Source organism: Phyllostomus hastatus, unplaced genomic scaffold (assembly GCF_019186645.2).
Source record: "Phyllostomus hastatus isolate PE091 unplaced genomic scaffold, TTU_PhHast_1.1 phas_scaffold_129, whole genome shotgun sequence".
In the NCBI taxonomy this organism is placed as follows: Eukaryota; Metazoa; Chordata; class Mammalia; order Chiroptera; family Phyllostomidae; genus Phyllostomus; species Phyllostomus hastatus.
In genome coordinates this window covers 14,776,487-14,803,644 of record NW_025334009.1, presented here as the reverse complement: position 1 = coordinate 14,803,644, position 27,158 = coordinate 14,776,487, and the positions used below count along the sequence as shown (strand labels likewise).

Here is a 27,158-nt window from a genome sequence, read left to right as displayed (position 1 = left end):
GCCCCACTGCCCACCCAATCAATGAACTCCACTCTTGGGACGGGGGTCTGGTTTCATTTATTCAGACTCTAAAACAGAGTGTCAATAGTGTACTGACCAGCTACACGATTATTAATTATTCTCAGAATATTAATTATTCTATTTATGACTCAGAATTGGGCCTTTTAAAAAAGATAACAATACATGCTGGCTTGACAACAATTTCATCTCAGCATTTTAGGATATAAACATTGGTGATATGAACACCACTTTTTGATCAGAATGTTTACAATGCCAACTCTTTAGAATTTTTCACATAAGACTAAAAATTTTTTGCATCAAGCAAAATATTTTAAACACAGCGAATCAAATTTATATACTTCAATACTTGCTTTTATATCTTCAAATACCCAGATATAAATGATTTGAGAATATAAAATTTCCAACCAGAAGTAGAAGGAACAAAGCTTATGAGATTTCTGAAGTCCATCGATTTAATTCCTTTCCTCAAAACACAAAACAAAACAAATAAACAAACAAGAACAGGTAAGGTACATTGCACCAATCACTGTATTAAAAGGATACACTGTAAACAAAACTTCCGGATGTGTGACTGAATAAAATCAAAATGTTCATCTTTGTAATCATGTTCTTTCTCCAATACACTAATGGCATCACACTGTTGAGTTAAAATAATTTTTAAAAATACAATATTAACTTTAAATAATCAAAATTAAATACAATGATTTAAACAGATCAATTTTGGGCGAATGAACAGCAGGATCAAGAATATCAATTACTCCTGTCTAGAAACATTCAGCTGGAATCTAAAGACTACTGAATAATTTCATTTCTTTAAAAAGTTTTGAATTCTAAGTTATACTGAATGTGATAACAACACTAAAGGGGAAGTTTTAGTACAGAAAGGAATGAAGAATAACAGGACAAGCTTTTAATACTGGTAACTCAGCTACTCATGTCCTAGAACAAAACTTTTAAGATCTAAAATCTATTCTAGTTCTACAAAATGCTCTTGTGTATCCAAGCAGTCTGAAAGTCTCACTATTTCTTCTTTTTTCCTCTGTTTATCTGACAACTCTGTTGACCTTCATTTCTTTTCCGGTGCTTTTTCCCTTTCACTACAATTTCACCAATAGCAAAATAAAAATAAAAATAAAAAAGGTGGGGAATTACAGGCTATTTTTTAAAATGTCACCTGTATAATCAATGAAACAAACCTGAATTCTACTTGCTACAGTAAAAATGCATGTTCAAACATCATGATATCCAAATAACTTCAACAAAACCTTTCTTAATCGAAGGTATAAAACCTAAAAATAAACACTTAATAATATAGATTATTCACCTAATATTAGTGTGGCGTCAAATTTCATATGTAATTTTTATTATGCACATATACATCCTAGAACAGAATCTCCTTGTACCAAAATGATGTAGCACATTTGCCCACTCATAGAACATGTCCATTTATTTTAAATAAATTATCAAAGATACTTATTATACTGTTGACTTAGTATTTTTCCTTTGAAAATTTGTGAGGCAAGTTGTAGTGTGAAACAGGAAAATACCTGCCAATAAACAGCTCTTTGCTGAACAAAACAAAAACAAAACACAGAAAATGTGACAGTTTAAAAACAGTTTTAAAGAAAAGATGTAACAACGAACTAAACCAGAATCATCATTTGAAAAGCAGATAATAGACTTGACTTAAATGCTACCCTTCCCTAATTGTTATTGATAAATTTTGTAGTGTTTAAAGTATAATTAAGCTAGATTTAAGTTTTTTATCATTTTATCCTAAAGATGAATAAATTCCATACCCTCCTTTAATTACATGTGCAAACTATATATTACAAAAAGTATTAACAATTTTAGATCTCAAAAGGATTTATATGTTCTGTCATTTTCTTACCTACTCCATGACTTAACAAACAATAAAGACATACCACTCAGCTCTGACTGGTGTAGCTCAGTGGATTAGGCATTGTACTGCACACTGAAAGTTCGCCAGCCCTATTCCGGGTCAGGACACATGCCCGGGTTGCAGGTCAGGTGTCGGGTTGGCGGGGAGCATGCCAACCAAATTTTCTCTTGCACATCGATGTTTCTCTCCCTCTCTTTGTCCCTCCCTTCCCTTCTCTCTAAAAACAAATAAAATCTTTAAAAAATATACATATAAATAATTTATGTTTCAAGTTTATCTTCTTCCCATTTGGTCCTAAGTAGTATGTCTTAAAAAAAAAAAGATTTGGCCCTGGCTGAGCTGCCATCCAAAGTGTCGCAGGTTCGATTCCCAGCCATGGTACATGCCTGGGTTGCAGGCCATAACCCCCAGCAACCGCACAGTGATGTTTCTCTCTCCCTTTCTTCCTCCCTTCCCTCTCTAAAAAATAAATAAATAAATAAAATCTTTTAAGGAAAAAAAAAAAGATTTTATTTATTTATTTTTAGAGAGAGGGGAAAGGAGGGACAAAGAGAGGCAGGGAAACATCAATGTGCAAGAGAAACATCTGCCTCTTGCACGCGGGCTGCACCCTGGGCACGTGCCCAGGAATGAAACTCGTGACCACTTGCTTTGCAGGATGATGCCCAACCAACTGAGCCATGCAGGTCAAGGCAAAGCATAAATTATTTTTAAAGGAAATTTGATTTGATTGCAAAGAGTATATAGTGACAGACTAAATGAACAGAATTTTAATTTTAGTAATCCTATCAGAATCTCTTTAATAGATAAAAAGCCCCAGATAACCACATATCAACTTTACATAATGAGTGCTTAAAAGTCTTTTATTTTAGGTGTTGAAAGTAGGTGTGTAAAAGTCTATTCTATTTTAAATACATAATTGTTTGGTATTAGCATACCAAAATCTAATATGAAAAAATTACAAAAATTAATAGTTAAATTATCTTGCCTGTAATTATTTCTGCTAAGCTGACTGTATAATGAAGTCTAATTGGAATCTGGAAAATGATATTCAATCACAAACAGAATATCCGAAACAACATTTCTTTCAAAAAAACTATGATTAAGATCACACACAAAACCAACATGTGAATATCATTCAATATTTTAAACTATTGTTTCTATTTGTTAAGCAAAATTATCCAGGAAAAATAATGTGTCAGCTCCAAAAGGAGTCTGGGAAAGAAAACAGTTGCTCATCCTTGGTTAACACCAGTAACAGAATCTCTGGACGCAAACTAACCTTTGTGCAAACTACTAGTACTGGAATGCCCAAGTTATGTGTCAGTGTGTCCGCACCCAGAGGTAAAACCACACTGTCGCCTTTGTCTTCCTGTGACATGGTGTTTCTTCTCTGAGGAGAAGCTGGGAAATCTTCTCCTGGCTCTACATATTCTTGAAAGTCTCTAATCACTGAAAAATCAAAGTAAATAATTTAATGCATAGTTTAGAAAATGCTTTATGTCAGCAGGTAGCTTTTTCTGCCATAATCTCAATATATATTTTACTAGAGTTTACACTTTGTCTTGTGTAAGAGAAGAAGCAAAAAGGATATTTGAAATCTATGTCAAGGACAGTGCCGAAACCCTGGACCCACGTTAACTGTGAGGAGGCAGAGTACGACACTGATTGGCTCTAAAGAGTGGTGTTCAACACAGGTGTGGTTTAGTCTGTGCAAGTCCTTTGGGCTAGTCGTAACCTAGCTTTGTCTCTATCTTCTCTAATTCACAGAGGGTACTGAAAAAGGATACAAGAAAAATGTGTGGGGGAAAGCAGGGGGACTTCCACAACTTAAAGACAGTCCTAGATGACTTTCTAAATATTAGTTTCCTTTCTCTAAACTCTTTGCTTGGGTCTCCTTGGTACACAGGTGCAATCTTGGACCACATTAATTCTGTAACCCTGGTGAGAATTAGAGACATTACCAACACTCATAAATTTTTAGAACTCATTTGCAAGACCGTCAAAACCCTCACTTAAAAGTACTTAAAGTGAATGTATCAAGAACCTTAACAATGTGTCCTTTGACTCAGTAATTCCTCTGAGAAATTCTCAAAGAAACAACCAGTATTGCGTACACACACGGGGATTTCCGTATAAGACTGCTTTTCGTGTTTAAAAGCAAAACAAATCTGAAAACACATTAACCACAGCACAGGATTAAAACAGTATGAGGGAATATTATACAGAAACATGAAGGAGGAAAATGTGTTGAACTTACAGGGGGTCAAGAAAGAGGAAATCATGAAACCTGAGCACAGTTCCTCCAAGAACAAAGGGGCATGCATACACCCTTAGCAGCTCTGGTAGCTGCTACCCTTCAAATCAGAGGCTGAAATCTAACAGTGGTTCTCAGGTTTTAGCATGCACCTGAATTTCTGATTTAGTAGTCTGGGGCAGGGCCTGAGAATGGGTATTTCTGACCAGCTCCCAGCTGTACTGCTAGGGATGCTGCTAGTCTCGGGACCACTGCTACTGTATAAATTTAGAGGGGGCAGGGGAACTCCAGAGGCAATGGCTAACAGGGAACGAAAGGTATAGATTAAGAGCAGTTAGACACCTTTGTCAATGATTTAGTACATATATTCTCTTAAGTTTTTACTGTCTCCTTGCACATAAATTCCAGTAAGCTGTCACTTCTCCTCAAAAAGTTATGAGCTAACAAAACAAGGAAAAGCAGCATTCCATCTGTATATTTTCTTAAGCACAGTACAACATTGGCAAATGAAGTACTCTCCGTGAAATTAAGAACTGTGACAACTGGCTTACAACCTGTTAGAAATGACCCATGTCATTTTCATAATTTCCATGAAAATGTCCAACTTACATGGGCATGTACAAAATACATTATGTACTTTGTGAATCATAAAACCAGTTTAACGTCGTTGTATTTATGTTGTTACCATCTTTTTGGACATGTTTCATTTTGACAAAGTTGATAAGATTGATCTGCTTATCAAGACATGGAACTGCTGAAAATGAGCAGCTGAAGAAAGATTCATGTTTTTTTATCTTGAAAAACAACTCTTCAAAATGAACACATATGGCCTTTTGGCAAAGGAGTAAAGGCACCTCCGTGACAGAGTCTGCCATTATGTACACGTTTCCAATTTAAAGCCATATTAAAACCTAGCACATCATTTAAATTTAATTTCAAAAACAGTACTCACATGATGTTCTCCTCATTAAACCTTGTTCAAAGTCAAAAATTCCTAACCATTATGATAGCCAGCTAGGAAATTTGTATTTGAAATCCCTATTAATATTTCTAGACTACTCACACTTTTGTTCCATTTCTTTCATTTCTTCGGGAGGAATTTTCAGTTTGTCGATATGTTCTCTAATGACACTTGCCCACTTCTGTAAAGAATCCAAAGCAGTCCAAGGCTTTGACATATCAACAACCAGCATAACTAGAGTGTCCTTCAGGGAGAGGGCATCCAGTGAGAACTTAAGGAGGCCTTTGTGATACAAATCTCCATCTAAAATCCACACATTGCATCTTGTTTGATCTACAACAAACAGAGGAAAGTTACCAAGGCAACAGGATTAAGTTACTTCATCATTCAAAGAACAGCACCACTTGGTATTTTAGGCCATCTCCACAGGAGATGCCTCTTTCGACAAGGTTCAACTATTTATGTCACATCTACCAACTGAATAAGGGCCCAACCCACATTCAAGAAAATGACTCAACGGCCCACACGGGACACCAGCATGCTCTACTTCATGCTTCTCAGTCCCGGACCACAGCCTGAAGAACACGTTGCCGTCCTTCCTTACCGTCGGCAGACAGAGACAGGCACACTCAAGATATTATATATACAAATGAGAAAGCAAGTGGTCTGTAGAAGAAAAAATGGCTGATCACATAAGAAAAGCTGGGGAGATAGTTTTTATGTCAAAAAAGTGAGAAGCAGATAAAAGGTAATAGGGAGTCAGTAAACAATCATGGGATACTATTATTATTTCACTGAGGGGAAAATGAACTGAAAAATCGACACTCTTCAAAAACTGACAATCAGCAAGAAAGCTGAAGTCTACACAGCGAAATATCTTAAGATGTTTAAAATATCACTACATGAACCCCAATCCCAAACCACTAAAAGGATGCCTAGCGTGACTATTTACTGACTGGCATGACACGGCAGGACTCCCAGGAGAAAATGACCCGAAGACTAAGAGGAGCAGCAGTGCACCGTGGGAGGACTTCAGGAAACTCAGGTTACAAACAGACGACACTCACCGTCCCTGTCTTCATCGTGAACATTTAAATACAAATATTCCAATCCTCTTCCTTTTTTGTACTCCTCTATTCCCTGAATTTTTCTTATTAAGCTTGTTTTCCCAGCTCCATCTTCACCTGTAAAAAAGGACAAATCTTTTAAATGGTAATATGGAACACACACACGTGGATGCTTTCTAGCGCCAAGTGAAGACCTAACTAGAACTAGTTTCAACCAGAAGGGTCATCGGACGGCAGTAACCAGGGAACCGTAGAGCTGAAGATGCAGACTTCACCTCCAGGATTTTCTCTCCTCGGGTCTCTTCCTCTTGTTAAGTCTCCTGTTCTATCCTGTCACAAATGGCTTCCTTTGTGGGTATTTTTCAGGAAGCTCAACTCTTTTGGCACCACAGTTTTAATCTACAAGGAACAAAAGACTCTTTTTCAGCTTTCAGTCTGAAGAAGCTGCAGTGAACACTCTTAAGTGGCTACTCATGGTGGTGGGTGGCACGTCAGAGCCGACCGGGGCAGGGAACGGCGACGGCAGCCTCGCCGAAACCACGGAGCCACAAGAAGTGTGTAGCAAGGGAGAGGGGTGGAGGCTGGGGGTAGGAAAGTGGGTAAGAAAAAGGGTACAGGGAATGCAGAATAGACAAAAATAAAATGCAGACTTTAAAAACATTAACAGCAAAAATCATGTGATTTAAACTCAGCACAAGTTTAAAAAGTTTAAAACTAGGCTAGCTATTCAATGTTTTGGTGAGGATTTTTTAATATTATGAATGTATTTAATACTACATGGTACTGTTTCATAAACTTATTTCATTATTAGCAATACTATGTTAATAGTCATTTCTTAAATCTAAGGACTTACTCGTAGAGATTCATGAGTTCTCTGAGAATTTAAAAATTGTTTTCATTTTCATGTTAAGCTTTGAAGAAATTATATATGTCTTCGGTCTTCTGAATCTTTATATCAAAGCCACAAGACTGCAGTACCCACCTCCGCACTGGTGTTTCTAGTCCCACTGGTGCCAGGCTGAGGCCAAGCGATGCAGACAGAACAAGCACGCAAAACTCAAAAAAGGTATCACAGAGCGGTCAGTTCTATATTGAACCGTACTGGCCAGGCTGGTTCTTTTTATGAACGATTTCCCAACACTTCATAGTAATAAGCGTAGCCTTAAATAGGCAATAAAGAACTTGTCATTAAATGAGTATGCATTTTTCAGTATGATTTTTGCTGTGTACTATTAAAATGATCCATCAAAAGAACAGATTCGGTTGGAAACAGTGATATGTATGATAATGACAAGGACTGTCACGATACTCCACCATGCTTAAAGCGGAAATAAAGTTTAACCAGTGAAAAACAAAATGCATAAGTACTTACATCTACTATTAAACCTAAATAGCATTTAATTCAGTAAAACATCGTTTGTTATATTGAGTGCTAATGTGAATTTTATCAGCTGTGTAGTTGTTATGGCATTTAGTTTATCATTTGTTTTGGTTTTGTAATTGCTCAAGAACTGCATATAAAAAGAATTTCAAGAATTCCTATCTAGTCACCTCACTAGGCATGAGCATGAGATATAAAAATAACTTCAATCATTGTGCAAGGAGACCTACGAAAACCTGTTAAAGAGAGTCAGAATAAGCAGGGTAGAGGGCTCCAATGGCAAGGAAACCATTCTGTGTACGACAGTGCTAGACTCCCGTCCTTACACATTTGTGAAACCCATATGATGTGCAGCACCAAGAACGAACCCTCGTGGACTTCAGGTGACACCGTGTTCGTGTCGGTTCGTCCACTGTAATAACTGAAATAAACGTGCCACCGGTGGGGTACTGATAGACAGTGGGGGAGGTTTTGCAACTGTGGAGATAGGGAATATTCAGAAACTCTCTACTTCCCACTGAATTTTGCTGTGAACCTAAACCTGCTCTAAAAAATAAAGTTTATGAACTTGAAAGTCTCTGAGCCTGTTCTAGAACTAGAAAAAAAAGAACCGAGATTTCTTTTCTGGCTGACTACTTTCCTGAAAGAAGTCCTCTAAGGAAAAATGACCCAGATGAACAGTGACCGCCCCACAGAAACAATGTTATGTATCATAAGCAAAAACGCAGTCCCCAGACTTATGACAGAGGCTTATGTTCAGTAAGAATTTTCTAAAGCATATACAGATCCATAAACATAGGCGGTAAACACATAAAACTTCATTTAATATGACACAAAATTTACCTTACTTCTCACTTTAGATGTTAGAAAATGAAAAGATACCTTAAAAAGAGTCAAAAAATTCAGATGAAGGGGGTAATTAGGGGTGGACAGAAAAAGGGAAGGGGATTAAGAGATACAAGCTTCCAGTTATAAGTTCTGAGGACGTAATGTACAGCATACGGAATATGGTCAATAACATTGCAATAACTTTGTACGGTGACAAATCGTCACTATACTTATTATGGTGATCACTTCATGACGTATACAAATGTTGAATCACCATGTACATCTGAAACTAATGTACTTCAATATACACACACAAAAAAGACAGTAAATATATACTTTAGGGGCAAAAAAATTTCAGACCAGTGTATTTCAACTTACTTTCAATATTTCAAATGATTCAAATAAAAAAATTTTCTGAATAAAAAATATACATACTTGTAGATAATCCTAAGCATAAAATAATAAAAACCATAACATCAGCTAGAAATAACCACTGATAATTTGGTTATCTCTGATGACGACATTATGAGTGGTTCTTTAAAATAACAACTTTGCACCTTCCTTTGGTTTAAGCAAATCCCAATTTTAAAGGTTTAATAGGCTCAGAACAGATTCTGAGCCCAAATTCGTGACATCAAAAACACTGTCAGTCTTAACCACGCATGCTCACTATTTTAAGCTCTCCCAGCCATTGCCAGAGCATAGGTGTTTCCTTTTTCTAGAGCTGAATACGAGATGCTCACAAGGCCAGAGGTTATTCCTCCCAGTGAATGTTTTCCATCCTTCATTTCACAAGGTCAGAGGTTATTCCTCCCAGTGAAAGTTTTCCATCCTTCATTTCACTGGAGTAATGGTTCTCAAAATATGCATCACATGGGGGCCTTGTTGAAACACCCATTGCTGGGCCTCACCTCCTGAGTTCCTGATTCGGTAGGCCTGGGGCAGGGCCCAAGAATCTGTATTTCTAACCACTTCCCAGGGTTGCTGATGCTGTTGGCCTGGGACCACTCTGAAAACGAGTGCATTAGACATTTACTACACGGAGCCAAGCACTAGGAATACAAATACCCGTATGTCAAAGTTGCTGTCCTCTGGGAGCTCGTAAATTGGAAAGGGAAAACAAACAGAAGACAATTTCAAGATATTATCATCAGCACTACACTAGAAATAAGTGACAAACTAGGAACCCAGGCCTAAGGGAAAATTCTGGCTTTGCTTGGAGCTCAGAAAGGGCTTTGAAGAGAAGGTATCACATCAGCCAAATCTTGTAGTGTTAATGAGCTATGGAGAGTTCGTCATTCTGGGAAGCAAGGAAAGTGCATACTGAGGCCTGGAGGCAAAGAAGTCCTTTTAGAATGGACAAATAATCTGAATGCATGAAATTTAGAATGTAAAGGGAAAATGAGCCAAAAAGTGAGAACAAATGCCATGTCAGATCATGAAGGGCACGCTACGCTGGGCTGAGATGGTTAGTCAGACCTCATCCTGAAGACGGTGGAAAGCCACTGGCAGTGTGTCAGTGTTACAGAAAAACCGCTAGGGCAAAGTGTGCAAGACGGACTAAAGGGCTGTTTAGGAGTAAGCAGACGAGATAATAGACTATTATTGGAGTCCCAGCAAGAAATGAAGTAGGCCTGAGCTAAGGTGTTAGCCATGGGGTGGGGCATCTATACTCAAAGGTTGGAAAGTAGCGAAAATGAGCAAGACAGAAGTCAGAGAAGACTCTCCCCTGTTACAGCTTCCGTAACACTGCTCTCCTATTCTCCTACTGCTCAGGGGGCTGACCCTAAGCCTTCCCTCAGGCAGCTCTTGCATCCCCACCCAATGCTCGTGCTCCCCACGGCTCCCTCTTCAGCCCCCTACTCCTCTCACTCCGTATGGAACTCCAGCAGAATCTCCACATGTGACCTTGATAGCACCTACATTCCAGGGACCTACGGACTTCCTTCGAGCCTCAGCCTCTCCTGAACTGCTTACTGGTCATCTCTACTTGGATGTCCCATAAATACCTCAACTTTCAACATACACAAAAGCAATGTCATTATCTTGCCACCTTTCCCCAACACACTCACTTATGTAATTATTACTGTAAGTCTCCAACTTCAAGGCCTTCATACCCACTGTTCCCTCCATGTAGAACATGCCCTCTTTAGAAATCTACAGTGTATGTCACCTAACCTTCTTCCCCTCTTCCCCAGCTATGTCTTCCTCAGGCAGGCTGTCCCTAACCACCTCATTTAAAATCACAACCTCCCAGCAAACCTATTCCTTCTTGTTTTTGTTTTTTTTCCATTGAACTTACTATCAGAATATGAATTTTACTTAGTCACTCCCTCCCTGAACAGCTCCAGAGGAAAAGGCATTTCTGTGTTGTGTTGACTGCTGCAGCCCCAGTGCCCAGAGAGGGCCTGTGACCCAGGTGCCGACTGACTGCTCCTTTCAGAGCGAAATGTGTGTTCCCAAGCTTCCTACGAGCAGTCACTAACAACCCTGTCTTAACAAAAAATGTGCAAAAGTATTATGAACATGAGATTCACAAATCCCTGAATGAAGAATACAAATTTTGTCCCCTTACCCACTTTGGGGGTATTTTAAAACTTTGTGTATTGATGGGTTTGAAATACAAAGCCTAAAAAAAAGGACCGGGACTTCCAGTCGAGATGGAGGCATAGGTAAACACAGTCCGCCTCCTCACAAAACCACATCAAAATTACAACTAAATTACAGACCAAAGATCACTCAGAATTGTCAGAGATTGAGTTGAATGGAAATCTGACAACTACAGAACTAAAGAAACCACATCAATTCAGGGGGGAAGGGAACGTGGAGAAGCAGAGACGTGGAGACACCAAACAGGAGGGTCCCACACCCAAGTGTGGTGAATAAAATTTCGAGAAGGCAATCTCGGGAGCAAGAGATCCCAATTCCACACCAGACTCCCTAGAGTCCAGGGTACCAGTACCAGGAAGAGAAGCCCCCATAACTTCTGGCTGTAAAAACCAGCAGGATCAGAGTCAATGAAAAGAAACTACTGGATTCCTTGGCAGTTCCTCTTAAAGGGTCCGTGTTGACCTTACTCAGACATACTCCCTCTGAGCTCCAGCAACACCAGCGTGGCAGCCTGAAAGGCACTGGTGGCATATGGGGAGGAACTGAAGTGTCTGGTATCAGGGTGACAGCTAGGGGACAGCTGTCTCCCCGACAGAAAGGCGGGAAAAAGACATTGTGCATTTTTTGAACCTCCCTACCCCCAAGAGCCACGGAACTGCCAGGCTGGAGCCATATCTGAGACTCCATCAACCTGGCTTACACTGTTTGCCCTGCCCTGGCATGTAACTGAGGCTCTGTTCCACCCAACTTACAGGCCTGTCCCCACCCCCATACCTCGGGCTAAGGGGCCCCAGGATCAGCACTAGCTGCAGCCATCTTTGGATGAGTTTGGTTATACCTGGGAACCTCCAAGCCCAGCACAAGTTGCAGCCACCTGCAGATTGCTTTGTAGCTCATGCTGGTGGCCCCAGGCGGAATACAGGTGATGCCTGACCCTGGCCTGCACTAGCTGGGAAACCCCAGAGCCTGAGCGCCCATGGACAGCTGCAGACCACGCTGGAGCACCACCACCCTGCCCCAGCACAGCTGATGCTCCACGAAAGGTGGAGGCTGGTGGTCAGTGGCCACAGCCAGTCCTTACAGCTGATCGGACTGGGTGAATCCCTCCCATAGACCTGACAACAGCCATCAAGTCTCAACTAGAAGAGGAGGGTGTGCTCAGCTCACAGAGGGTGCACCTCAAGTACCCAATCTGGGTAATCAGGAAGGCTGTATACTGGAACCTACAGGCCACGCTACCAACTCAGGGAGTCATAGCAGCTCTACCTAAGACATAGAAACAAACACAGGGAGGCTGCCAAAATGAGGAGACAAAGAAACATGGCCCAAATGAAAGAACAGATCAAGACTCCAGAAAAACAACTAAACAAAATGGAGATAAGTAATCTATCAGATGCAGAGTTCAAAACATTGGTTATAAGGATGCTCAAGGAACTGAGTACTTCAACAGAGCCAGGCACAGAAATGAACAATTTACAAGCAACCAAGAGTACAGTGGAATGAAGTCGAGAATCAAATCAATGATAATGGTACATAAGGAAACAAACAAACAAACAAAAAACCCTAGCAGAACAAGAAGTAAAAAAAAAAAAGAGGCTATTTAAGAAGCCTCTGGGACAATTTCAAGCAAACCACCATTCACCTCATAGGGGTGCCAGAAGGAGAAGAGAAAAAGCAAGAAGTTGGAAATCTATTTTAAAAAATAATTTAAAAAAAACTTCCCTGATTTGGTGAAGGAAATAGACATGTAAGACCAGGAAGCACAGACAGTTCCAAACAAAATGAACATAAATAAGTCTACACCAAGTCACATCATAATTAAAATGCAAAGGTTAAAGATCAAGAGAGAATCTTAGAACCAGCAAGAGAAAAGCAGTTAGTTACCTACAGGGGAATCCCCATAAGGCTGTCAGCCAATTTCTCAAAAGAAACTTCACAGGCTAGAAGGGATTGGTAAGAAATACCCAAAGTCATGAAAAGCAGAGACCTACAGCCTAGATTGTTCTACCCAGAAAGGTATCATTTACAGTTGAAGGGCAGATAAAGAACTTCCCAGATAAGAAAAATCTGAAGGTATTCACCATCACCAAACCATTATTACATGAAATGTTAAAAGAACTTATTAAGAAAAAGATCAAAACTATGAATAAAATGGCAATAAACACATACCTATTAACAACTGAATCTAAAAAACAAACTAAGCAAACAAGGACAGAGACAGAATCACGGCTACAGAGAGCATTTTGATGGTTACCAAATGGGAGGGGGTTTAGAAGAATGGGTAAAGAGGTGAGGAGATTAAGACATATAATTTGGTAGTCACTGAATAACCATGGGGATGTAAAGTGCAGCACAGGAAATGGAGTAGCTAAAGAACTTATATGCATGGCCCGTGGGCATGAACAAAGGTCGGGGGGATTGCCTGAGGAAAGAGGGGGAGTAAAGAGGGAAAACTGGGACAACTGTAACAGCACTATCAATAAAATATTTTATTTAAAAAGGATGAAATTTCAAATCTGTGGAAGTATTTCCACAAACAAGAGGCCGAATTCACCTCCCTTTCCCCATAGCCTAGTCAAACAGAATCATCGGTACCTTCCACTTCCAGCTCTGTAGGAGCAGTGGTGGCCACAAACATTTGCTGAGTGCCTACTGCATGCATTCACCTCAAAGTAATTCTAACACGACCACAACTCTGAGGGATAATAATTATTTCCCACTTCGCAGATAAGGATATTGGGACTTAAAACTGTTAAAGTTAAGCATCTTATCCAAAGTCTCATACGTAGAAACTGACAGGACCCAGATCTGAATTCATATGAATTTAACTCCAAAGCATATGTTTTCCAATGTACAACACTGCTGCTATCTTTAAAAGCCACCAAAACAATACTGTCTATTATTTTTGTATTATGATTCACATAAGAAAAGAGTATTTCTGCTTTCAGGGGATCACTGCTATTCAGAAGAAAAAGGAAAATGATTTAATGTGTTTTCCTCTATGGGCTGCCTCTGAGTGATAGGGGGTTATGTTCCTATCCTCCTGATTCTACCTCTAAGAACTGAGAATGCAGTTTGTTTTCTATACTGGTAATTTCCTGAAATTTTAGATGAAGACAGTTGTGCCTGTTAACATTCAGCACCTCCCAGATCCACTGTAAGATAAACGTTACAACATTAAATCTGAAAAAGAACATTCTGTCAAGTATATGTAATGTGGTGAATATGGTGGTGTGAGTTTTTTTCTCCCACCCTGTGATTTTGAAATTTCTCACTTACAGCAAAAATCAGGAGTGTTCACACTGAGAACAAAGAACTTTTCATAAATATACACAGACTATAAGGAACTCCAATGAAATTCCCTCTACTTGCAGATGAAGAAACTGAGGCCAGGCCACAACCACAAGAAATGTGGAAGCAGGGCCATAATCCAAGCCTCCCCACAGAACGCAAGTCAACCTTCTCAAAAGGGCCATTTCCCTTTATCCTCAGAGAAAATGAGAAGAGGGGTGAAAACAGAAGAATATCTTATTATTAAGAATATTCTACTACCTAACAGTGGTTGGCACAGCAAAGATTCTCAAGCTACTTAGAGAGGCACTGTGCTTATTTAAACAAAATCTTTTTGGGAACCAAATTTCTAGCAACCAGTCTTCTCCCATCTTAGCCTTTAATAACATTTGAAAGTTATAGTTGGTTGAAAATTAAACATTCATATTTTACATATATTAAGCACCTATTTCTTTGTTTCGTAAGTCTTTGCTGGCTCTGGAGTCTCCTGGCCCAACCTGAAGGTCTCCATGCCCCTCCCACTCCCAGAAATGTGTGTCTCTCTGGGTAATGGGTTTTGTGCTTTTTTTTTCTTTAAGTCTTAAGCTCCATTATAATAACCATTTTCTGCAACTGTCACTTTTTCTACACATAAATGAACTCTGACATGATTTGTCTTGATGGCAAATATGGACCTCTGAAAATAGACCTATTTCAAAAAAGGCCTACAAAGGCCAATGAAGTCATATTCTACAAACAAAATCTCATGTGTCCCCTGCTATTCCCAGGAATCTTGATCTGAGTGAGGTATTTGCAAAGATACAGTCTTGCTGCAGGGTTATACACATCTTCTACTCACATTATTTGTTAGGCTGTTATTTTCTCTTTTTATGTCTTTAGGCACTTAACCTGTGCCCCCTGCCAGTTTTCTTCTCCTCACGATATAAACATGCCACTCAAAAGTGAGCATTCACCACGTTCACACCACACTCCAATCCACTCCCCATCCTGCAGCTGAGTGATCTGCCTGAAACAATCTCATCGGGCCCCTCTCCCTCTGAAGACCCTTCAGGGGATTCTAGTTAATAATATGCACGCTGAAGTATTTAGAGGACAATACACTCATATCTGCAATTGACTGTGAAATGCATTCTTTAAAAAAAAAAGGTTGCATAGTGGGACATGTGATAATGAAAATATAGTTAAATATTAATGGAATGATCTCAGTTTGAGTATAAATATTAACTGTGAAACTTCAACTTTTCTCTATATTTGGAATTTTCATAAGATGTCAGAAAAAACCCCTCAGGGTCTTCGTCCTGCTCTGGCACTGAAGGACAAACTGTGAAGGCCAACGGTCCTCGCCTTTCCTGCCCATCTCTCACCATGTCCCACCGCCCGGACGCTAGGCTCCCGCTATTCACTGCTTCTTCCAGTGCAGCCGAGTCTCCCAACTCTAACTCTTCACACATGCTGTCACTTTTTTCTGGAATATTCTTCCTTTCTCCTCACCACATGTGAGAACCCTACCTTATTCTTTCAGTCTCATTTAATTTCCTCTAGGAAGCTTTGATTCCACAAGTCTGGTTAAGTGATTCCCAACAACACACTGCACACTTGAGACACTTCAGTGTTGTGTCTGTGTGTCGGCGTACTTGTGCCTTTCCTTCAGCAGACTGCGTGTGTCAAGTCTGTCCCCTCTGTTCAACCAATCTTTTTTTTAAAGCTACTTTTCTGTTGTTGTTGTTGTTGTTTTAAGATTTTATTTATTCATTTTTAGAGAGAGTGGAAGAGGAGGAGAATGAGAGGGGGAGAACTATCAATATGTGGTTGCCTCTTGTGTACCCCGCACTAGGGACCTGGCCCACAACCCAGGCATGCACCCCAACCGGGAATCGAACTGGCGACTCTTCTGTTCACAGCCCACGCTCAATCCACTGTGCTATACCAGCCAGGGCTCAACCAACATTCTTTGGGCAAGGTCTCTTAACTGTAAAAGTTCTACCTTTTAAGGTGCTTACAGAGAAGACGTTATCCTATCCTTAACAGACATGGTGCTTGCTTGTTCTCCAAACACAGAAACCAAGTTGTTTTAGTCTCTTTGGGCTGCTACGACAAAAACATGTACCATAGGCTCAGTGCCTTTTAAAAGACAGACCTTTAGTTCTCATAGTTCTGGAGTCTGGGAAGTCCGAGACCAAGGCGCTGGCAGATTCGGTGTCTAGGGAGGGCTGACTTCCCAGTTCACGGCCAGCCGTCTTCTCACCATGCCCTCATAGGGCTGAAGCGGCAAGAGCGCTCTCTGGTGTCTCTTTTATAAGGACCTAGCCCTGCTCACGAGGGCTCCAGCCCAGGACTTATTCATGTGCCAAGGGCCCCACCTCCTAATGCCATCACACTGAAAATTAGGATTTCAACATACAACTGGTGTGTGTGTGTGGGGGTGGGTACACATTTACTCTATAGCACCTAGCGGATACACAGAAGATGCTTCACCAAATTCTTCATCTTTAATCACAACCACAGTCACTATTTTCATACCTAGACCTCATCTGTAATTGCTTGTCCCAGTCATTTACCACAATCTGTTAAAACAGTTCATCATTCATGTTTATAAAACTAAAGTGGCTACCTCTCATCAATAACAGATCAATTAGTAGTGTTAGCTCATAATATATACCTCCTTCACTAAATTTAGGAAAAGTTTCTAGTCACTGGACTGAGCTGTTGGTACTTGGCTGCCTTGCCACAGCCAAGAGGAAGGACGTTTGAAGACATTAAGAAACACACCATGAATAACTCTCTCTAATCTGTTATGCAATTAGAAGAATTTTAAAAATGTTAAAATTCAGGATGCTGGTATTTGGCGTTGATAGACATTTAAAAATCATTTTTAATGGCCAAACCATTCAAGAAACAAAAGTCACTAAATTCCAAGTTATATTTGGAAAACACATAGCACCTAATAGTTTCAGGAGTAAAATAAAAAAATTAAAATGCTACGTATGTGCCACACTGGATGTAATTAATACACCTAAAGGGACAACCATGGGCAATGGAGTCTATGTGGCTTCGAACAATGAGAAAAGGATTCACGTACCTATCATCTATAAACTATAAGGAAGTTTATCTTCCATTCCTTGGCCTTCAGCTGGCAGTGAAACACACACACCAGCTTTACAAGTGCCAGCCAAATAGTTAGTGATCTGTGAACATACACTTACACCCGTAGACAGAGTTCCTGCTTCAACAGACTAACGTGAAAGTCCTTCTACAACGTAAAGAACCCTTTGGTGATGGTGTTAAAATTGCTCTCTAAATATTTTATCTAAATTTGTACTTTTACATTAAATTTTCTTAAAGGGGGTATATCTTTAAAATAAATCAAAACACTTCATTAGATCAAATACTATCACAATAAAGCCATTTTCATGTCCTCATCCAGGTGTTGGGAAACTTTTTTTGTACAGGACTACATACGTAGTAGGTGTTTTAGGCTTTGCGAGTCACATAAGGTATCTGTCACACATTCATCTTTGTGTTTTGTTTTTCTCCCAACTCTTAAAAAATGTGAATAAACAAACCCCATTCTTAGCCTGCTGGCCACCCAAAAACAGTCCACAAGCCAAACGCTGTCCCAGTGGATGGACCAAAGGAGGAGAGATTTGTTAATCAGATTACAGTGGAATTCTCCACAGCAAATAAATCTGTATTCCAAATTACTTGTCTGAACCTTGTCCAAATAAGTCACTCTCTGTGAGCCAAGTCTAAGATCCAAGAACTCAACTGCAGTTTTGCAATAAAGCAGTAACAGCCATCAATTCTCACTTCTCAGCTCAAATTTGAAACCAAATTGATTACAGAAGGAAATCTCCTTAAACGAAGTCACCAAAACAGAGTAGATGTAAAGGTGTGCTCATAATACTGCTTCATCTCCCCAACAGATTTCTAGTTCAACAATAGGATGTAATGTCCATAAACTTTAAAATGATATTTGATTAACAGATTAAAAATGAGAAGATTTAGAAGATATAATTTCTAACTGCAACATTGTCACCATCATTTGATTAAAACTGGACAAAAAGTACTTCCATTTGTCCTCCATCTTCTAAACAGAGGCAATAAAACAATCTCTATGTTGATGGATTTAAAGTTCCATGACTATGCCCTGGTTGGTGTGGTTCAGTGGATTGAGCTCTGGCCTGTGAACCAAAGGGTTGCCGGTTCGATTCCCAGTCAGGGCACATGCCTGGGTTGCAAGCCACATCCCCAATAGTTGGTGTGCCAGAGGCAACCACATGTTGATTTTCTCTCCCTTTCCCTCCCTTCCCCTCTGTCTAAAAATAAATAAATAAAATCTTTAAAAAGATAAAGTTCTATGACTATTACCATTTATTTTTTCTTGATCAGTGATGCACTAGAAATAAAAGTTCTTTATAAGAAGTCAACAGTGTTTTAAAAAGAAGACATAAAAACATTCATCACGTGAAAATGAGCAGTCAAAGCAAAATACTTAAGAGCACAATACATTAATAGCTATCCTTAACACTTCAATGTATGCCACAACTGGAAATGTTTTACAAACATCTCATATAATCCTAATGATAACCCTAAAACGAAAACATTCTTATCTGAAAGATTAAGCAACTTGCTAAGGAAAGGACATGAGCTGAATCCAGCAATGCTCCGAAACACTATAGACAATGCCATTGTTCCTGGAGCCGCTCCTGGTCTTCGTGGGCTCAAGATAAATGGGGATGACAAAATGTAAAGTTAAGCAGTACTCTGCCTTCCTATTCTCCCAATCTCCTCTCCTGTAGTCCTGGAAGGCTAAAGTACTGTACTCTTCTTGCTTTGCACAGGTTTGTGTGCCTGATGCCTACATTCTATCCAGAGCTTTGATTCACATTTCCACACCTCTGCTGGATACATCGCGATTCACAGCATCATGATAATCAGAACAGAGAGAATTCTAGCCTACCATATTCCTTCTTTATCCAACTGAGATACCAACATTGTAAAGTTGACACTCTTGATTTGGCCTTGCATAACGTAAAATAAACCATTTTATTTTATCTGAAAGCTCTGGTAACAGGAGCCATAAGGGGTCTTCCCTGGAACTACTTTTCAGCTCAGACCTTCTGCATGGCCTCCCAGAGGTTATCTGGATGACCCAGGCAAGGTGGGGGCTTTGGTCTGCCCCCCATCTCACCAGGAGCATCTCCCCCCTTGCCTCAGCTGGGCAGGCTGGGAGAGGCTGTTGTTAACCAGCTGCAGCATGTGCACCCGGTGGTTGCAGATAAACATTTAGGCATGGCTGCTGAAGACTACATCCTGCCAATATGTTAAGGGGTGCCTATGCATTGTAAAGTTAGACAAACCCAACTTTGAATCCTAGCTCAGCTGTGTAGTCTGGAACTCAAAATGCTGTTCTATAAAATAGTGAACATGCTACATAATAAAACAGCTACCAGAACACCCACTGACAGGCATAATACATGTTCATATCCCACTGCTTGGTCAAAAACTTGTATTTTAATATCATCATTCAGCAATCCACATTACTTTAAAAAAATAAACACTTGTCCCTTATCATCTCCCTCACTCTCAGAGACTGACTAGACATGAACTGAAAACAACTGAGTTTCATTCAATAAACATTTATGAAGACCAATAAATGCTAATCCAAATGGTTATCAACAGTTCCTACGCTCCAGAAGGTCAAAGTCACACTAAAGCAATCATTCCTAATCAACAAAGATGGTATATATTCTGTAGTTAAGTTGCCTTTAAGTTAAGATGGTAATTTTTAACCTACCTGGCAGACAGGCACATATCAAAGTGAACATCCTCAGTACTGGCAATAGGGCTAGACAAACAAGTCCTCTGACGTGCTGACAGTGGGGATGCAAATGGTACAACTTTCTTAGAGGACTGTTGAATAGTATCTAGAAAGGCTTAAAAGATACATACTTTTGATGTAGCAATTCAACTTATAATAATCTACCAAGCAATCTACTGATTGATAAAGTTTTGATTGATATCAAAAACTTATGATATAGCCTTTGATGTTATTCAGTCACTAAAAGGGAGAAATCTGTGTCTCCTGCCATAAAAAAACCCCTCTGATACATAAAAGTGAAAAAAAAAATCTGATTTCAAAGCAGTATATAATGTATGAGCCTATTTTGTTTAAAATACAAATATATGCATAGAAAAAATGAACACTGATTATCTCTAGATGGTGGGATCATATATTTTCATTTTTTCTCTCTATGGCAAGAAATGTGTAATTCATTCATAATTTAAAATAATGAATCCTGATTTTGAGATGAAGATGTTTTAGGCATAATTTCTTTAGGTCTTTTAATCCCATGAAGTATGCAATAATCTCCATTAGCAGGTCAGGAGGTTGCTGTTTGCCCACAATCCCTCAGATTCAAATGGGAGAAAAGGCTGACTCCCGAACCTGGTAACTCTAGGCAAGGACTCCACCAAACCTGAGCGGCCATAGCCCTTTTCACCAAGCTTTAACTACTGCATCACGTTCCTTTGTCTGTAGCCCACAGTGTTCTCTCCTCCCCACTCTATTTAGAAAAATTTTATTCAGATACAAACTTTTTTCTTTTTGTTTTAAAGATTTTATTTATTTAATTTAGATCGAGGGACGAGGAGGGAGAAAGAGAGGGAGAGAAACATCAATGTGTGGTTGCCTCTCATGCGCCCCCAAATAGGGACCTAGCCTGCAACCCAGGCATGTGCCCTGACTGGGAACTGAACCAGCGACCCTTTGGTTCGCAGGCCAGCACTCAATCTAATAAACCACACCAGCCAGGGCAGATACAATCTTTTCAATAAAATCTTATGTGACCTTTTTACCAATTATTTCATACTGACATATTTGATTTTTACTACTTTGAGTCCTTTCCCACAGGAGTTCATAAGCTCCTGGAGGGCAGGGACGGAGTCATGGACCTGTTTTCCCCATGACTCAGCGAAGTATTTTATGCACAGCACGTTCTGATGTTTGATGAATAATAAATGAATAAAGAGGTAACCTGTGAGGTCTTTCTAACAGCCACTGCCCTGATTTTGTTTGTAAAATAAGGCCCCAAAAGGTTAGCTCATGGTCACTCATTAAAAACAGACAGAGTCCCATGCTAACCATGGGTCCTTTCTTTTTCCTAACTCACGGCTCTTCTCGGTTTTGCATTTTCAAGTGTTTTTGCTGACATTCTCTCATATGCGGACTTCACAGCAGCTGAATTTCCACTCTACCTTGATGGTCTTTAATCCCAGCTTCTCACAAGATTATGTTTCAGACTGAACAATCCCATTTTCTTTAGAGTCAGCCCTCACATACAAAACCATCCACTTCCTCAACAAGTTCTTTCTCTGAACAGATCTCTAATTCTACAGTGTATATGTTGAGGTTTCCTACTTGAAATAAATCAGGCATAACCAGAAGCTAGTTTTATTCCTGAATAAGAAAAAAGACCATTTCAAACATACTTCCTGATGATGCTCAGCATTATGGGGGATGTTTTTTATTTTTTATTTTTTTGGCTGCACATTATTCTATCCAGTGCCTTCAGGGAAAAATAGAGAGGTTCTAGACTTCTTTCCTGGGTGCAATCAAACAACCCACATGTACAAGAAAATACTTTAGTAACTTAAATCCAATTATGTCTTAAAACATTTCTTTAAAAAATTTAATAACTCAGAAGCTTTAGAATTTTTAAAAAATTATAGACTGTCAGATCAGACAAGACTTTAGAAATCACTAAATCTAAATATCTTAATTTACAGATGAGAAAGATAAGACTTATGTGATTTACAAAAGGACCAACTAGTTTTCATAATTCACGTTGACCTCAAAGCGGATATTATACTGATGTGTCCTATCTAGAAGCCAGGCACTGTACTGAGGCCCAAGTCTCCATAAGTATGCTAGCAGACAATGAATTCAATCAATCTAAATCAATGAGGTTTTTTTTGAAATGAAACAGATACATCAGAAGAATCAGATAAAATTCCTTAATAACTGCTAAACACCTTCTTATGTTTCCTACAAAGAAAGCTCTCTTTCCCTCTAGGGAGACAGCCCACTATATAGGTTAAGAATACTGACTCTGGGTCTAGTATGCACAATTTAGAATTCTTTTTTTCTTTTTTAAGATTTTATTTATTTATTTTTAGAGAGGGAAGGGAGGGAGAGAGAGAGAGAGAAACATCAATGTGCAGTTGCTGGGGGTCATGGCCTGCAACCCAGGCATGTACCCTGACTGGGAATCGAACCTGTGACACTTTGGTTTGCAGCCCATGCTCAATCCACTGAGCTACGCTAGCCAGGGCTTACAATTTAGAATGCTTATGTTATCTCTTTCTGGCTGTGCAACCCCACCACAATTTACTTAACAGTTCTATGTCCATTTCCTGATGACTACAGGAATAATCAGAGTATGTAAACAATCTTACATGGCTAGTAGATGTAATTGTTCTAATGAATATTAGTTATGATTATTATTTCTCTTATATGGGGCTTTCTTATCAAAACAGGGAAGTTACCAAGATATGATGAAAGTGTCCTTAAAAGCAGCTATTAAAATATAATTACATGCCATGACTGGTGTGGCTCAGCGGGTTGAACGTCGACTTGCAGAACCGAAAGGTCACGGGATCAATTCCCAGTCAGGGCAATTGTGGTCCAGGTCCATGGTTGGGGGCTCATGAGAGGCAACGAATCAATGTTTCTTTCTCCTGCTCTTTCTCCCTCCCTTCCTCCCTCTCTAAAAATAAAGAAAATCTTTAAAAAAAATATATATATATATATATATATAAAATTACAATCACTGTAGTAAAAACTGATTTAATATAAAGGGTAAAGACAGAAAAATAGTTCCTAAAAGGACAATTTATGAGTTAAATTCTACTTAAAATACATGCATGCATACACAGAAAACATGCAGGAAAAGTTTTGCCTTTAATGTTAAAAACACATTTTACCGAAGTTCATTCTCAATGATTAAACACTAATGTCATAGTGTTTTGGGGTTTCACTAGAGGTCAGGCCTAGGTAGTTAACACAAATGCCATGGCCAGAGTGGGGTCCCTTATAAGCTATATCCTACAATTTCAACAAATATGTGGATTTCAATTTCACTCAAAGACAGCCCTTTTAAAAAGCTGTTCAGTAGAATACAAGTTATTCAGAAGAGTACATAGCACTCTCCCTTTCAGGAACTAACAGAACACAGGATCTTTATAGCTATGTGACCTTGGAAAACTCTCTTAAAAGGTCTATAAAATTCACTACCTCATCCAAAAACTGGTGCTAACATCTATTTCCCAGGTTTGAGTTGGGGAAGGAGGATGAGGAGATAACTAAGATTTATATGAAAATGCTAGTCCTGACCCTTTCTTCCCATAGGCAATGGGAGAGGAGGCCAAAGAACAAGCTAAGGTTAAACTACAATTTATGTCTGGGGTACATTAAGCTTTGATCATCATTCCTATTCTAGGAATGTTTCTGGAAATGTAACACCTTGTTATAGTCTCAGATTTGGTTTGTAATATTGGCCTCCAGAAATCACCATAATCCATGCAAGGCATACTAGGGCCAACCATCCTCCTGCCTAGCAGCTTCAAAGTCGTAACAAAGAAAACCACAACCCCTATTTATGTATTTATTCCCTCAACCAGCATAGACTGAATTCAGCCATAACATGTGATGGCAAAATGTCTTTAAGAAATCTTTAGAGGTATTTTAGAAAATTAATCCTATTTATATAATCAGTATAAAAATCTGCTATTAGCTCCTTCCAAAGCTGAAAAGGACTGATGAACATCCCAATAGTCATCAAATAAAACATTTTAGTTTCAAGCTTGTATAACTTGATACTGAATGGAGCTTTATGAACTATTAAGGTCGTAAGAAGAGAAATTTAATCTATCCTAAGTATGAAGGAATGGAAGAGTTTGAGGCCTCTAAGTACACTCAGTCACATACACTGATCCAGAGTCAAAAGCAGGTTTTTAAAAAAGTATGCTTAAGAAAAAGAAGAAAAAAAAAACAGTACAACTTCAGCAAATTAGAAACATCAAGAAATGAACAAAACTGTCACTTTTGTTTCACTACAAACAGAACCATCTAAGTAATATCTGATACACAGGAGTAACTGTAAGGAATTTACACAATGAAAACAAAATTCAGAAATCTTATCTTTACAATGGCAATATTTGAAAAGAAATCTTATTTAACTTAATTAAAATATAAAACACTTCAATGAGGGCACCTTGTCTTAAGTCCACTCAAATTTACTGCTCAATAGTAACTTGTTTAATAAATTTCAAACATTTTCTGGAATTTTTTTGCCTTTGGGTACTAATCTATCCTTGCCTATAAATATCACTGATGTAGGCACTAAATCAATTTTTAAAAAGAAAGCGCTGATCAAGTATTTTCTAATCCAGGTAAGTCAAATCCACCATAAAAAGTCACTGTGCTGTTATCACTGGACTCTAGTTGATGGGCATTATTTCTATAATAGCCAATTTAAAGACGAAGAAAATGAGGTTTACAGATGTAAAGGAACTTGCTTAGGATCACCAGGCTAGTGTGTGATAGGGCCATGACTGAACCCAGATTAATTTGCAGAGGACACTTTCAATCACATTAAAAACAAAGGTAAACACTAATTTTCAACTAGCTCTATGTATCTTTAATAATGTCAAGAATCACATTCTAGCTTGGCAGTTTATGAAAAACACATCGTTTGTTTCTTTCTAAACATGCCTATTAAAAGCAGATCCTGTCAAATAGATTTGGCTTGTTTTCTATTTTTAGATGCACATAGCAAAAAGTCTTGAGATATCAATACTAAAATTTTATATTTCAACCATTATCTTGTAAGCCAAACTGCAGTAGCTCATATTTAAATAGGAAAGAAATACCTCGTGTAAATGACTCAGGAACTAAGTCTGCATAAATATGAACCTGTGAATTGTCCCATGCTGTCCTCTGCCCCACCCTCAAAATCAGTAAAAGAACAATACAAAACTTCCAGAGCAGAAAATGTATAGAACCACCAGAATAGAGACAGTAGACCATTCTCCTTATTACATCCATTTGGCCCAAAGGACTGAACTAGAAAGGTGTTCTACTGTCCTTTATAAATTTCAGGATTATAAGTGACAGTTAAAAAGGCAGCTGCAGCACAAGTCCATTGTACATTAAAAAAGCTGAATCAAGTAAGAACATTTATCACGACTACCAGGTCTCATTTCTAGCTTCTTTGTCAATTATACGAAGAGTAAGCTATTAAATATTAATGGATGCCATTTGCACTGGAGTTCTTGAGAAAGAGCCTCCTGTTACCAATTTTCGTTATGAAAGAAAAAACGTCCTTATTTTCTAGGTAAACCCCAAGCCACTGGAATCCCTCGGATGGGCTATCATATTTTGTCCTTGCCAGGGGAGATTGTCAGGGCCTCCCGACAACCAGGGGAGGAGGGACAGCTCTGGAAAGGGTAGGTCCCAGCAGGTCCCCGGGCAACTGTCCCGGTTCCCCTTCTCCCCCAGCTGTCAGCGACAGGTCGAGCCGCGGAGCGGGGCGGGGCCAGGGTCCGCAGTCCGCACAAAGCGAGCGGGCGATCGCCTGGCGGACCGGACTCCGGCTGGGTAGGGGCCGGGCGGGACAGGGTGCATCGAGATGGGGGCACACTTACCCAGCAGCAGTACGTTCTTCCCCGCGGGAAGCTTGGATCGCGAGCGGGTGGAGACCTCGCTGAGGATGCAGGACCTAGCGGGGAGCAAGGCGCACGCTGAGGCCGGGAGCCGGGGCCGCAGCGCCGGAGGGATGGGCACGGCCTCGGCGCGCCTGGGCGGGGGCTGAGGCCCGGTGCCGAGCTCCGGCGCGCACAGATCCCGAGGCGGCCGCAGGGCCGGGAGTGCTAGCGGGGACCCAGGGAGGGGTGGGGTTGTTACCAAAGGTTCTGCCCGTCCTCGTCGTCGCCTGCTGCAGCGCCACCGTTGCCCGATGTTAGCTCGTTGGCCAAGGAGCCGCCAGTGTAAGTCGAGGCTAATCCCGGCGGAGAAGAGCCGTAGGAATTGACTCGTCCTACAGCCGCCATTTTGGTCGGGAATCACAACACTCCCCGCAAAGCTGAATGAGCGAGGCGGTGGCTGCGGCGGCGGCGGCAGCAGCGGCGGGAACCCGGATATGGAGCTCTCCGCGCACGGGGAGCGAGGCGGAGCCTGTGGGGGCGGAGCCCCGGGCCCTGCGGGGACTGACGGAGCGTGCGAGCAGGGACTGCGCGTGCGCTGCAGACTGGCGGGCGACTAGGGGATGCGCGTGCGCGATGGGCTGGGTAGGCTGATCTGCAACCTCGGCTCAGCTGAGCTCAGCGCGTTAAACTGCCTCCTGTCGCCCCACCCGTAAACCAGGGCTGCAGCAGAGCGGATTGGGGTGTGTTAGGTGAACGGTGCCCCCTCCCAATCTTGGGTCAGGTCCACAAATCCCGCAGTCGGCGTGCGTGGAATTCCTGCGCTGTCCTGGCCGTTCCACCACCATTCAAGCTGAGCGCCGGTCCCGCGCCTCCGGTACTTCACCGGCGCCTAGATGGAAATGGGCCGCTCCGCTGCTAAAGAGGCCGTTGTGGCGACGTTCCTCAAACCTTTGTCCCCTATTAGAAGCAGGTTTCCCCAGCTCCTAAGCAGCTGCGAGACAAAAGAATGTTGACAGGGCTTGTTTTAACGGTCAGGATTTTTATATGAGAAGCTCCGTATGAGATTCGAAAAGCCCCACTAGGTGAGTCGTTCAGTCAATAGCCCTTTCTTCAACACTTGAAATGATAGGCAC

General features: G+C 40.3%; 1 protein-coding gene across 1 annotated transcript in view; it reads right to left on the bottom strand.

Moving 5' to 3' along the window:
• Positions 1-26,559, bottom strand: part of DYNC1LI1 (dynein cytoplasmic 1 light intermediate chain 1) — a 33,627-nt gene extending 7,068 nt beyond the window's left edge. The window contains exons 1-6 of the mRNA XM_045857230.1: positions 26,285-26,559; positions 26,026-26,099; positions 6,210-6,326; positions 5,245-5,475; positions 3,207-3,376; positions 565-658 (exon numbers count right to left, since the gene is read on the bottom strand). Coding sequence (XP_045713186.1) covers positions 565-658; positions 3,207-3,376; positions 5,245-5,475; positions 6,210-6,326; positions 26,026-26,099; positions 26,285-26,430 — 832 coding nt within the window. The 5' untranslated portion in view covers positions 26,431-26,559. The remainder of the gene's footprint in view (positions 1-564; positions 659-3,206; positions 3,377-5,244; positions 5,476-6,209; positions 6,327-26,025; positions 26,100-26,284) is intronic.
• Between the last annotated feature and the right edge of the window lie 599 nt (positions 26,560-27,158).